This window comes from Papaver somniferum, chromosome 6, assembly GCF_003573695.1.
Source record: "Papaver somniferum cultivar HN1 chromosome 6, ASM357369v1, whole genome shotgun sequence".
NCBI classification, from domain to species: domain Eukaryota; kingdom Viridiplantae; phylum Streptophyta; class Magnoliopsida; order Ranunculales; family Papaveraceae; genus Papaver; species Papaver somniferum.
Genome location: NC_039363.1, coordinates 91,003,717 through 91,017,016, shown reverse-complemented (window position 1 = coordinate 91,017,016; position 13,300 = coordinate 91,003,717). Strand labels below are relative to the sequence as shown.

The 13,300-nt window shown below is 41.6% G+C and overlaps 1 protein-coding gene across 1 annotated transcript; it reads right to left on the bottom strand.

Annotated features, from left to right (window-relative positions):
• Positions 1 to 188: 188 nt before the first annotated feature.
• LOC113288384 (psbP domain-containing protein 4, chloroplastic-like) lies at positions 189 to 2,175 on the bottom strand. Its single transcript, XM_026537406.1, has 5 exons — positions 1,818 to 2,175; positions 1,485 to 1,588; positions 1,005 to 1,116; positions 657 to 884; positions 189 to 548 (listed from the first exon to the last, which is right to left on the bottom strand). Exons 1-5 carry the CDS (start codon positions 2,113 to 2,115, stop codon positions 484 to 486), a joined length of 807 nt encoding a protein of 268 aa, XP_026393191.1. The 5' UTR covers positions 2,116 to 2,175; the 3' UTR covers positions 189 to 483.
• Positions 2,176 to 13,300: the final 11,125 nt, after the last annotated feature.

Sequence of the window (13,300 nt, the reverse complement as noted above, 5' to 3'; positions counted from 1 at the left end):
GCAACTTAATGGGAGTGGTGTTCCTGTATGTTTTCCTGGGCTTGTTTCTTGAATTCATGTTAATCGGATTGTGATCTATGAACTCCGTCTTTGTTTGCAAAAAAATGGTCTAATTCAATAAGTTAAACATCCATTGTTACAATTTCAAACTGAATTGTTGCAGTAGATATATGTAATGAATTTCAAACTGAATCGGTAACTTCGGTGTTTTTATGTCAGAAAAACGTTGGTGCTCTTATACAACAATGATAGACAAACATTCATTTCTTTATACAGCAATCCATGCATATCATGCATTCAGAGTTGATAGTACACTTTGCACGGCCTGTCCATTTGTGTGTATTTATGATTTTATATAAACATGCTACAGTAACACAAGATTTCTGTAATCTCTCAGATGAGTTCAGTTGGAAACCTGTATTTCCATGCACCTGAGGCCTTCTCAAAATTGGAGTAACAAAGAGCTCTGCGAGATTTGAGTTGTCAGACAACACGGAAAGAAGTGGATATCCTTTTCAAGTCTTGATAATGTTTTCTCCATTGGAGACCTGCAAAGTGATACACATCACAAAGAAATTAAGTACGTATAAAAAGAACCGAGGAAAATGAAGAAAATATGCAAACAAGACAGAAAAAAAAGACATATAAGCTTGTACCATTTGCTGTTACAGCGAATATGTAGAGCCGATTTCCTGCAGCAGTTGTGGACATTAGGACATGGGGAGTCTCCAACTCGTACTGATAGTACTTCCTTCCCGAGTGTTCTGCTACTTCCGTGCTTAAGACTTTCCCTTCTACATTCTCCCCAGTGACTTCTGGTCCAAATGCACTAATCACTTTATCAGGCGTCCCGACCATCTCAATGTTAACGTCATCTCCAAGACCTACACATGAATGATAAAATTTGATTACCATGTTATATTAAGCATTTAAAAGTTTCTTAGTCCAATTTCATTGACAACAAATAAGAAAAATCAAAAGGAAAGTTGCTTTCAGAGACTTACTACTTGAGAACCTAAGAACCGGTGCAACAATAACAAATAAGCGCCCTGCCTGAGAACTTGCAAATCTCAAGTCGATTTCTGTCCCCCCAAGATCTGCAATTGATACTGGAACCTGTATTGCAAAACCTCCCAATAAGAGACCCAAATAAACTTTGGACTGCTGAGGAACAATATCCTCAATGCTTACAACTTATAATGTCATTTTCATCAAACTAGGCTACTGCAGCGCCACAATTGCCCAAGAATGCATCATAACTAGGCTGCCAGTTAATCGAACAAAGCTTCATTTTAGTAGGAATCACAACTAGGTTGACCCAGCTGAAACTTCATTTGGTATATCCAAATTGTGTTTTAGTCGATCTAATTTGCCTATGTCAGGTTCAACTTTGTAGGAGCAGTAACTAGTATATATCGATCAAACAAGAACCTATGCGCTTGACTACATCTTCAATTGAAAATGGATGTTATTGAGTTTCTTACCTCTTCCCAACCTTGAGGAACCGAAAATGTGTATGGAATGATTGGACTCCATCCTACACCATGCCCTCCTGATTTCGCATCTGGTCTTCTATATGTCCTCCAACCTGTCTGAGTAATTTCTTTTCATATTAAGTGGCAGCTACATATATATTCCATATATTCACAAAAATGCAAGAAAGCACCAAAAGGCGCAAAACTGCGATTCTTTAACTAATTTTAGTGTTCAATATTGCAATTACAGAATTACTCCGGCTAGTGTTTATGAGGCATTACAGAACAATCCCTCTAATATAAAAAAAGTGACAGAACCAATTAAGCTTATTGAAAACCAACCTTGTTCGTCAGGATCGGATAAACCAGGAACTCTTCCAGCTAAAAGTCCTTGTTTTATAACAGCTAATCCATCACTTGGAAAACTCCCCATAAGAACTGATGAAGAAACTAAAGAAACCCCAGAAACCAAAGCTTCTCTTCTCTTTAAAAACCCATTATTCTTCTCATTAACATTAACACAATATCCATCTTCGTTAGAGTCTAAACTAGCTTTTCTTCTTGATAATGCAGAAGAACAGTAGCAGTACCCATTTTTTAGTACTGAAGAGCTTGTTAAAAGGGTTATAGCAGTGTTCATTTTCAGTGCTTCAATTTCTTTTATTTTTAATTAGAAATCTGATGATGAAAAAAATCATTCAGTTTTTGAATGATATTATGAATCCTATAGAGTGTCACATCTCTTTTGGAAAAGAATTCTGTGGTTCTAGGGGATTGTGGTCTACATTGTGAGAGATAATGTATGTGTGTTTATTAGCTACGCAACAAAAGAGCCAATGATGTTTAATCTAGACAAGTGTTTGCTTTTGGATGGTGAGCCATCATGGCTCATTGCGAAAGAAAACATAATTCTCATCAAAAATAATCTTATAAAATAATGCACCAACAAGACAAATTTGAATTAACTTTAATCTCAACCCTCAAGCCATTGACGCGCGTCACTTAATTCCTCCCTGCATTGTAGATGGCGAGTGGGTACATCGTACAGGATGGAAAGAAATACGAATCATTCCATGGCTTTGGTCTTACACTCTTACTGATCTCAAGGTATCCATTGATATTTTTAAAACCTCAATATCAAGCTTGAAACCATTGTGGCAATCAACAGGATCACCACTGATGAAGTACCGGTGTCAAGGGTTTGTCAGTGGAATTGAGTCGTTCCACGCGGTGTAAGTGGCGAGTGGGGACTTGGAATTACATAATTCGTAATTACCATAACTTACTTCTAAAACATTACTTGTGTTGGGATCATAGAAAAAAACTAAGAGTAGAATTTTCAAACACTGCAGCGCGACTGGACCAATAACCTGGAACACCACAAACATAACAAACAAAAGCACTCACCATTATGGGAACCGCAAGTACAAGAACCAAGGAAAGAAAGAACTTGGTGTTGAAACCCATGACGATGGAAGAAAAAAATAGACGAAGTGAAGACTAAGCATAAACCAATCAGGTATATATAGAGAGTGATTTATTGTTCTCTAAACGGATTCAGAATTCTAGTTAGAGTAAGAACCATAGGATCATACGAAACAAAGGTGGCGGTTCCATTGACGCAACCATCCGGTCAACAAGGTGGGCCATTGTTATGGTGATTATGTGGATTGTACTGTGGGGACGGATTGTCATATTTACCCTTTTAATTATTTATTTTTTGATCAATAAAATATGAACCATCATAACTCTTTTGAGCTTACCGAAGAGCAAAAATCTTCTCTTTTGACGAAACCTTCCTTAAGTTAGAAGCGTACGGGACCTCAATTTCTAGTTTCTCTCTCTCCTATAATTTTGCTCCAAACCACAATTCCTCTGACGAGAGGAATGTCTGTTTTTTCTCACAAAACTAACAAACTTATTCGTAAAAAAAAAAAAAATTGCTAGGAAACAAAATCTAAAACCAACTGTTAATGATTGCACAAGCACGATGATTGGGAGAGAAAAAAACCAACTTTCTAGGAATCTTAAGGTTTCTCTTTTACTAAATAAGATATTTTATGTGTAGTTGAGATCTTTCAGGCTTCAAATAAGAAATGATATGCTTCGAAGCCCGGAGAACAATACTGCAAAGCATAACCCATAAGCTTGCTAGAAGCCTTAGGCTTTCTCTTTTACTCACTAAGCCAATCTATGTCCAGTTGAGGCCTATCAGGCTTCACGCATTATTCTTCTCATTAACATTAACACATTTAATGCTTCAAAAAAAAAAATTAACACATTTGTCTTCATTTAAGTCTAAACTAGCTTTTGTTCTTGAAAATGAAGAAGAACAATGACAATACCCATTTTGCAATGAAGAGCTTGTTAAGAGGGATAATATTCATTTTCACTGCTTCAATCTAAAGAAGAAACGCTTCAATTTTTCAATGTGTGTTCTTGATCATTATTCTGAATTGTATAGGTCATTTTTTTGGAAAAGAAGTTTCTACATTTCGAGATAAGGTATGTATGTTTTTTAGCTACACAACAAAAGAACGAAGTGATACTTAATCTAGACAAGTATTTGCTTTTGGATGGCGAGCCGTCATGGCTCATTGCGAATACAATAGCGAAGTCAGCAACAGAGCTTAGATGAGCTAAATACGCGGGTAAAATAAACAAAACAAAATATAATTCTCATTAAACTTCTTATAAATACGTAAATCAAGTTCCAAATCCAACACTAAAAGAAAAAACTAATACAGGAATAACTAGAGCTGAATCTAAGACAAATGTGACTAACTGCAATTTGAACCCTGAAGCCATTGACACCCCGCTTTATACTTGGCGAGTGAGTACATCTTAGAGGTCGTAGAGTATGTAGTGATATTTGGACTCGGGATTTGGATTGGTCTCCTTGTCATAAATTCGTCCCTCGTAAAATTTGCAACCCCGATAACAACCGTGATACCATCGCAGAAATCAACATAATTACCACTAATGAAATACCGGTGACCAGGTTTAGAAAGTGTAAATATGTCATTCTCTACGGTGTAAGTGCCAGAGGGGACTTGGAATTACATAACTGATAATCATCAGAATTTATTTCTAAGACATCACTTGTGCGACCGACAAATCGAAGAGTATCGTTGAGTATAAAATATCTATTCATCGACCACACTGAGTAGTTATACTTGGCCTATGCAGCCTGAATGGACCAACCATTAGCATCACCAACATCCCAATCAAAAGCGCTCACTATGAAAGGAATTGCAAGTACAAGTACCAAGGACAGAAGAAGTTTCTGTTGAAACACATGACGATCGAAGAAGGAAAAAAAAAAAGTAAGGTAATTAGGGTAATTCGAGAGAGCAAAGAAGATCGAAGAAGGGGAAAAAAAGGCAAGGTAATTAGGGTAATTCGAGAGAGGAGAGGAGAGATTTTGTGAAGACTAACGGGTTTACTCACTAAATATTTTTGTAGATTTGTATAGATTTCAAAAAGAGTCATTAAAAATGACAACTTATGTAGAGTTTTACAGAGTTGGAAAAATACTTGCAGAGTTTTGTAGAGTTGGCATAATTCTTGTAGAGATTTGTAGAGTTCTAAAAAGTTGTGTAAACAAATTATAGAGAATTATATAACATGATGAATCTACAAAAAAAAAAAAAGATTTATAAAGTTTTATAAAATTTATCTAATCAAAAACAGTTCTTGTAAAGTACTAAGTTTGAAATTTAATGGTTTATGCAAAGTATAAATGGTCAATAATCGGAGCTTGTAAGATGATATGTAGTCCGATTGTAGCGTTAAAATTTGTTTATTTTCCTCTAACTTATTTCATCCACAATCGGATTACATCTCCATTCATATAGAGATGTAATCCGACACTTGGAGACCCTTGATTTGATCTGGCTCGACCAACTTTTCCCAATGCTTCATGTTGGGCTCGTATTTTTTCAGCCATTCCTTGGTGAGTGTGAACATGCAGATCAAAGTCATTTGAGTATTCACAAACAATGCGCGCAGACTCATGACAATACAATAAATAGGTTGCGCCTGAAGGGAACGGATTGGTTATGTCGAATCCTTGACTCAGAGTTCTAATACTCTTCCTCGTCTCATCAATTACAATCGTTGTCCTTAGCTCATACAATAAGATAAATAATGGACAAAGTATAAAATGTACGAACATGATATGCTATAAGTAACGAATTGAATATATAAAGTATGGATGTATGAACATAGACGAAACGATTAACTTATATGATTCTCACTCAGATCCCTGTCTCCGAGATTGGATTTTTCATTATATGGTGGGGATTACCGAAATAGTCGAATGACTTTGAGACTAATATAAGCTTGCATAGCAAGAGGAACCTCACTTACACTTTCTCTATTTCTCTGTCTCTCTCGTCTTCTCTTCTCAATGTTTTTCCCCCTCCCTTTTTCCCCCCTCTTCACTTGGGAGAGAGGCGTATTTATAGGGTGGTTACATGGGGTTCACTTCTGAAGACCGTTATAACCTTATCCTCTTGTGTCTTGTGCCGCTTACGCAGAGGTTTTCGTGTTCTTGGTCTTCTCTGCGTGTTCTGTTTGAATATTCAGTGCTATCTGCGCTTCCTCCACATGCTGACTGACACGTATGTTGTTGGTATTTAATGCGGGTAGTTGAGATGTCTGTCCGCGGCAAACAGTTGTCCTCTGCCCCTGTCTTGTCTGCGTCAGTCTGACTATCCCCAGCCGTAAATCTTAGATCTTTCTGGGGATAGGATAAAGTGAATCTCGGGTTATCCTTCAGTGCTTCACAGTGTTCTAGTGTTTCCGTCTTCCTCGTTCCCCTACCGTTGGATATGGTGGGTGGCGACGCTATCTTGATAAGGCGCGTCTTTTGGCTGTCCACGTATGATATCATATCTTGATGTTCTCAGCCGCATATCCTCCACGTGTGTCTTTGTGGACACGTGGCGGAAGATGAAATGTATACCTACAATTTGCCCCTTTTCATCCTACTGGGCGGTTAGTCGAAGTGGGAAGAAAAAACGTGTTACTCTCTTCATCTTCTCTTTATTATTTTCCTAGATTTTAGGGCACGTTCCCCACTATTTGCAATAACTTCTTCTTGGGTAGTGGGGCGGTTTTATTTCTCTTTGTATATATATATGAGAAGGAATATGAAAATCCTGTAGTCATAAATTTCATTCCTTCTCTTTCCTCGGAACTTTTGTTCTCTGCTTTTGTTTCCTTGTTATTAATTGTTGTTGTTGTTGCTGTTGTTTTTGTCTTTGTTGTTGCTGTTGTTGTCGTTCCTCGGAGCTTTTCTGCTGTTGTTGTTGTTGTTCCTCGAAGCTTTCTTTACGACCCTGATTTTTCCTTTATAGGTAAGTGGTTCTACTGTGTATGATTATCTTTTGAAAAATATATTCGTTTTCTGTTGCTGCTATATGTGTTTGTGATGAAGAACATATATATAGATGTGTGTATGATTGCCCATGTTCGTCATTATAAACAGTAATGATATCGTCCTTCGTGTATGGTTGCCCCTATTTGTTATTTCCTCTTTTTATTTAGGTTTTGTTCTTATTTTCCATCTGGTTCATAACTATGAAGAACTGGGTGAAATTGGGTTTTTTGATTTTCGTTTTGTATCCGCGGAAATCTGAAACTTGTTTGTGTACTACGCAGACATGGATGATCATCCGCGGGTTTCTTATCAAACTCCACCGCCTAGTCCGCGTATATCTCCTCCGCGTAGGGATCCTGATGTTTCTCCGCCTGGTGGAGGTTCGTCTAAATCTTCCCAAGGTGATGCCCGCGTTCATAGGGTTTCGTATTCTTCTGGTCAGAGGCGCTTAACTTCTAAGAGGAGTGAGTCGCATAGAGGGAATACACAGAAGGGGGACCGGCCAAAAGAGACTCCTGGCTCCCGGTATGCTGTTTCTCGTCCCTCAGCTAATCCGCGTGATGATCCTAAGAGAACGCGGGATGTCCTACCTCTTCGGTCAGTGGCGCCTCCTTCCGCGTCTCACCAACATCCTCTACCTCCCCCTCCAGTGTCTCAACCCAAGGGGAGGTCTTCGAAAGAAGTGATTTCGAAGACTGATGCATCTAAGGTTCAGCCTAAGAGAAAAGCTTCCGATAGAAACCCTTCGAAGGATTCTGCGCCTGATCCCGTGGAGGAGGAGGATATTTCTCAGAGATACGCAGCGTCGCTGTTGGGGAGAAGAAAGTGACCTTCAAACATATTGATCTGGAGGTTTTCAAGGAAAAACATGGTCTTCAACTATTCGATGTTCGTTTTCACGCTGCTGATGATGATATTACTTATGAGATGATATCGACGTATAAGTTTGATGAATTTCATCTGCTGACCACGGTGGGGGCCTTTGAAGCGGGTCTTATGTTGCCTTTGTACAAGTCTGGGGATTCTTTTTATTATGATGTGCTGGCTGGTCGAGAGGGTTCTTCGAAGAACACACACTGTCGCTCTATTTCCCAACTTCATGGGAATTATCTTCGTGCACTGAGGGAGTGTTATCTTCGGAGCAAAGGAGAGACAATGATGACTCTTTATGTTCCCAACCCTGAGGAAAGGGAGTGGTATACGCCTGAGAATTTTAACAAGTCTTTCGGTGACTATGTTAACAGTAGGAATCGTAAACCGTGGAGTGTGAGTCTTCGGAATATTGCCGCTCCTCGTGGTGAGATACGCCTTCTGAGTGAAGTAAGTGGTGCTAAGGTGAAGTACGTCCCGGGTACAGAGAATTCTACTAACAAACTGGTGTTTCCTACTCGTGAGCGGATCAAGCGTGATCATGACTATGAATGGCACGCAACTGTTATTGAGGTTGTTGGTCCCTGGGCTTGGGGGTGGGTTCCAGGTCCGCAAGGATGGCGTCCTACCGCAGATAGCCAGATACGTACGGCTCCTCCTGCTCGTTATGGGAATTTCCGTCCTTGGCATTTGAATTTTGAGGGCATGAATTTCCAATATGCCCTCGATGTTGTTGATGGAGATGACGAAGAGAGTTCCGATGCTGATCTTCAGGCGAAGAATGCTGCGGTTGTCAAGGTAAGATTTCTATATGCCTTGTCCTTTAGTTGAGGCAGTTTTAATTCTTTTCAAAGTTAGGGATTTTTATTCTTGTGCCTTGTCTTTTTAGGCGACGAAGAAGAGGAGGATAAATCCCAAGCAGTCCACCACCGCAACAATCGAGGAGGCGGAGGTTTATGAAGAAGTTAACAGTCCTGTGACTGAGCTTGGCGAGGATGAAGATGTGTCTGACATAGAAGAGCGTACTGATACATCCCCTCCCGGTCATGATGTTGATGAATTTGTTGAAGGGAATACTACCGCCGGTGGCAGCGGTATTGGTGGTGAGATTAATCCCGCAGGGTGTTATGATGCTGGTGCCGAAGCTAATCCTGCGGGTTGCAGTGATGCTGGTGATGATAGCACTGGCCTTGGTGATGAGGGTGCTGGTGGTGAAATTCCTGCTATGTCTCAGGAGTTTTCCTTTGGTCGGATTTATTCTGCGGAGGATGGTTTTGACATAAACGCTGCCCTGGGCCTGGCTTCTGAGTTCAACCTGCTTTCCCCCAACGATGATTGGGATTGCTTGGTAATTCTAACAAGGTGGACGGGAAGGGTAAGGGAGTCGTGGATGCTAGTGATGTTCCAGAGGGGAGCGGTGCTAGAGACCTTCCAGATTTGGACGCAAGAGTAGCCTCGAACTCTTCGGGTGCTAAATTCACGGACATGGGTAAGGCCTCGGTTGGGTCTCCTGGAGATGATTTTCCTCAGTCACTGATCCTGGAGGGTGATGATGCCATCTTAGCTTGGTTTAAAGAAGAAGAACTTGATGTTCGTACCCAATCCAGCCCCTGTGGTGGAGGGTGAGAAGAACTCTGATGCCTATACCCGTAAGATGATGCAATTGTCTCCCGAGGACCAGGTTGCAGTAGCGTGGGATAAGAATCTTCGGGCCTCGGGGCTGCTCTAGTAGTCGATGCTCCCTCGACTGTTGCTGATATGATGGCGTTGGCTGATGGGTATCAGTATGGATTTCCCCAACAGCGGATGTTAGAGGTGAGTTCTCTTATCATTTTGCCTGGTATCAGTTTTTAGCAATTTTTAGAGTCAGGGTGTTCTAATCTTCTGATTCGCAGATGATGAGGAGTGAGCATTGCAATCACATGTTGTACCAGTTTTTTAAGGCCAAATCCCTTAAGTTGGAGGCTAAGCTTCGTCTTCGGGAAGAGGAGCGTTACTGCGGCTGAGACTGTCATCGCTGATAGGGATAGGGAGATATGTGAGTTGAAGAGTCTCCTCAAGGCTAAGGAGCAAGGCAAGGAGGAGGAGAAGCTTCGTATGGATCTTGCTATGGTTCGTAGTGAATTGGAGGAGGCCAAGAAGAATTCTTCGGCTGTTACAGGTTTGATTATCTGTTCTCTTCCTTGTGTTGTCCTTTACCGTAATTAGTGTTCTGTCTGAGTCTCCCTCCCCCACCCTATCTTCAGTGGGTGGAGTTCCTGAGTTAGTATGGCTTCGGAAAGAGCGGCAGCGTCAGAAATCTCGCATCGCAGAGTTGGTAGAGAAGATAAAGAGCGAGGCTGATAAGTGGAATGCTCGTGCCGATGAACATAATGCTCTGGCAGAGAAGTGGCGGGTCAGGCGAGTCCAAATGATTGATTTGCAGAACCAATATAACAATGATCGTCGTTTGTTTGATGGAACGTTGTTGTGGACGCGTGATAATCTTCGTGAATCCCGAGAACAGGTCTCATCATTGGAAGCTAAAATCAATCTCTTGGAAGAAGAATTGCGTCAAGCTCGTTCTTCTCAGACCTCTGATGTTAAAGATTACCTTCAGCGTCTTGCTAGGGAGAGAGATGACGCTAGGGCTGAGGCTGGTGCTCTCAGCAAAGCTTTAGCTGCGTCTAGGGCTGATGTGGTACGCCAAGCTGAGGCTGAGAGGAATCTTGAAGTAAATATGTACCGGCTCAACAAGGGTCTGGAGGGTTTAAACAATGAGGTCAATCATCTTCGTCACTTGGATTCAATGAAACAGGTAGAATTAGATGCGAGTCAGTACGCCCTTTCAACCCTTCAAGCGGATTATAAGAAGTTGTCAGATGAGTATGATTTTCTTGGTGAAGCCCGTGATGCTGCTGTTTAACGAATATGAAATAGCTTCGGCGAGAGTCGAAGGTATATGCTTATATTATCGAGTGTGATTCTGCAATTTCCTGGACCTAACCATCTGCGTTTTTCTTTTCCTTGCAGAGCTCCAGGGACAGCTTCGTACTGCAAATGAAGAGCTTGCGGAGGCTCATCTCATCTCAATTAGTGCATCAGGAAAGTCAGATTAATTATCATAAAGGTTTAGCTACAGCAAGGGACGAGGCTTCCCAAGCCGCTTCGAAGGAAGTGAGTCGCCTTTCCTCGTTGTTGTCAAAGGCTGAGATGATGAATACTGTTATTGCGTACAAGGCTCGGTGTCAACTAGTGGAAGAGACCAACAAAATTCTGGATAGCATTGAGTATGATCTGAAGACCGAGCATGGCCTTATCAGGAGCTATCCGCGCCGTGAGAAACCCCTCCCCCTACATCTGGTTCTTCAGGCCCTTCCTCGGGTGGGAGCGTACCTTCAACGCAGAAGGGGAAGATTGCTAAACCTGCTGGTGGGGTTGAATCATCCGAGTAGATTTTTGTAGAGAGTTGATCTTTGTTGATTATGAGGCTTCGTGAGATTCCTTTTGTATTTTCTTGTTTCCGCGTACCATTGCCAAGCCTGTAATCAACTTTTAATGAATTGATAATTGTTATGGTTAATTTGGAATATAACCGACTGTAACCAGGGATAGTGAAGTGTTTGGGTGCGAACCCGAAGATGTGTCTCTTCGTGAACGTCTTGAGACCTGTCACCCCGCTGGCTAATCCTGGGCAGAGGATTCCCAGACGGTGGGGGTCGGGGCAGCGTTCTAGGATATGAGTTGTTTGGAATGTACGTTCATTCCGTCGACCCGCTGCCATAAGTGTAAGTGAAGTGTTTGAGTGCGAACCCGAAGATATGTGTATCTTCGTGAACGTCTTGAGACCTGTCACCCCGCTGGCTAATCCTGGGCCAGAGGATTCCCAGACGGTGGGGGTCGGGGCAGCGTTCTAGGATATGAGTTGTTTGGAATGTATGTTCATTCCGTCAACCCGCTGCCATAAGATTGGTTGGGTATCTCTTTCTGCTGGATGCCTTCCCCATGGTCCTACACTTATAGACGCTGATAGGGGAGTCCCGAGAGATTGTAGGTGACTACTTTCCCCAAGTAAAATAGAACAATTAACATCAGTGTTTACGTGGTTCGACAGCAGAGTGTCTACGTCCACGGGTGAAAGAGGGTTAAAGTGTCTATTCAGTTGAGTTACATTTAGAAGAATTCCATTGATGGAACCTCTGAGGTAGTAAATAGTAAAAAACAGGAGGATGAAGTATTGACGCGGAGGCTGTATTTACAGGTGTAGGGTTCTCGTGAGGTGTTATATTTACACGCAGTCGTCTTGTTATATGTTGCTCCATGTATTGCCTATTTTTTGCCAAAAGTTTGCTTGATTGATAGGTTGAGGTTTGCTATTCCTCTCTCAGAGATAGAAACATGTCGATCGCAAGCGTCGTTTTCTTCTTCTGGTGCTCTTCACGTAGATGCAGGTCTGCGTTGCCCTCTACGGGTAATATGGCTTGAGATATTTTGCATTCCATGGGTGTTTGAGGATCTCCCCTTTTAGGTTGCGCAGATAATAAGACCCATTTCCTGCAACATCATGTATGACGAAGGGTCCCCCCATGTTGGTGCTAATTTTCCCCACTTCTTTTCTCGTTGGTATTGGGGAATGGTCCTCAGCACATACTGCCCTTCTACGAAATTTCTAAGCTTAACCCTCTTATTATACTCCCTTGCTAGTTTCCTTTGATAGTTTTCCATTTTTTGTAGTGCTGCCTCCCTCCTCTCTTCTAGATCATCCAACCTTTCCAACATCATGTCCGCTGTGAGGTTCTTTTCCCATGCTTCAGTCTTCGTAGTTGGCATGATTATTTCTGTTGGGATAATAGCTTCGGCTCCATAGGTGAGTAAGAATGGGGATTCTCCCGTGGCTGATCTTCGAGTTGTCCTATAATCCCACAAAACGTTGTGTAGTTGCTCACACCAATGCTTCTTGTATTCGTCCAACTGCTTTTTGAGGATGAGTGCGAGGGTTTTGTTTGTGGCTTCTGCCTGACCATTGCTTTGAGGGTAAATTGGTGTTGACTTGTTCTTTCGAATTTTGAAAGTATCGAAGAGTAAGTCGATGTTTTTTCCATGGAATTGCTTGCCATTGTCAGATACAATCTCAGCTGGTATGCCAAACCTGCAAATGATGTTTTGAAAAATGAATGTGAAGACATTTGCGTCTCGAATGCTTTCCAGGGATTTAGCCTCTACCCATTTGCTGAAATAGTCCGTGGCCACTATCAATAATCTTCTCTTCCCTGATCCTTCGATTAGGGGACCCACGATGTATATGCCCCATTTTGAGAATGGCCAAGGGCTGTCTACTGGGTTTAACATTGTTGCTGGTGCGTGGATTTTTTTGGCGAAACGCTGGCATTCTTCGCATCTTCGTGACATTCTTGCAGCGTCTCGTATCATTGTTGACCAGTAATATCCTTGAGTTTTCGCCTTATCTGCTAGGGATCTCATTCCGCTGTGATTTCCTGCGTCGCCGCGGTGTATGTCTTTCAAAATCAAATTTCCTTCGGATCTGGATAGGCAACGTAATAATGGTCCGAGAAAAGATTTTTTTGTACAA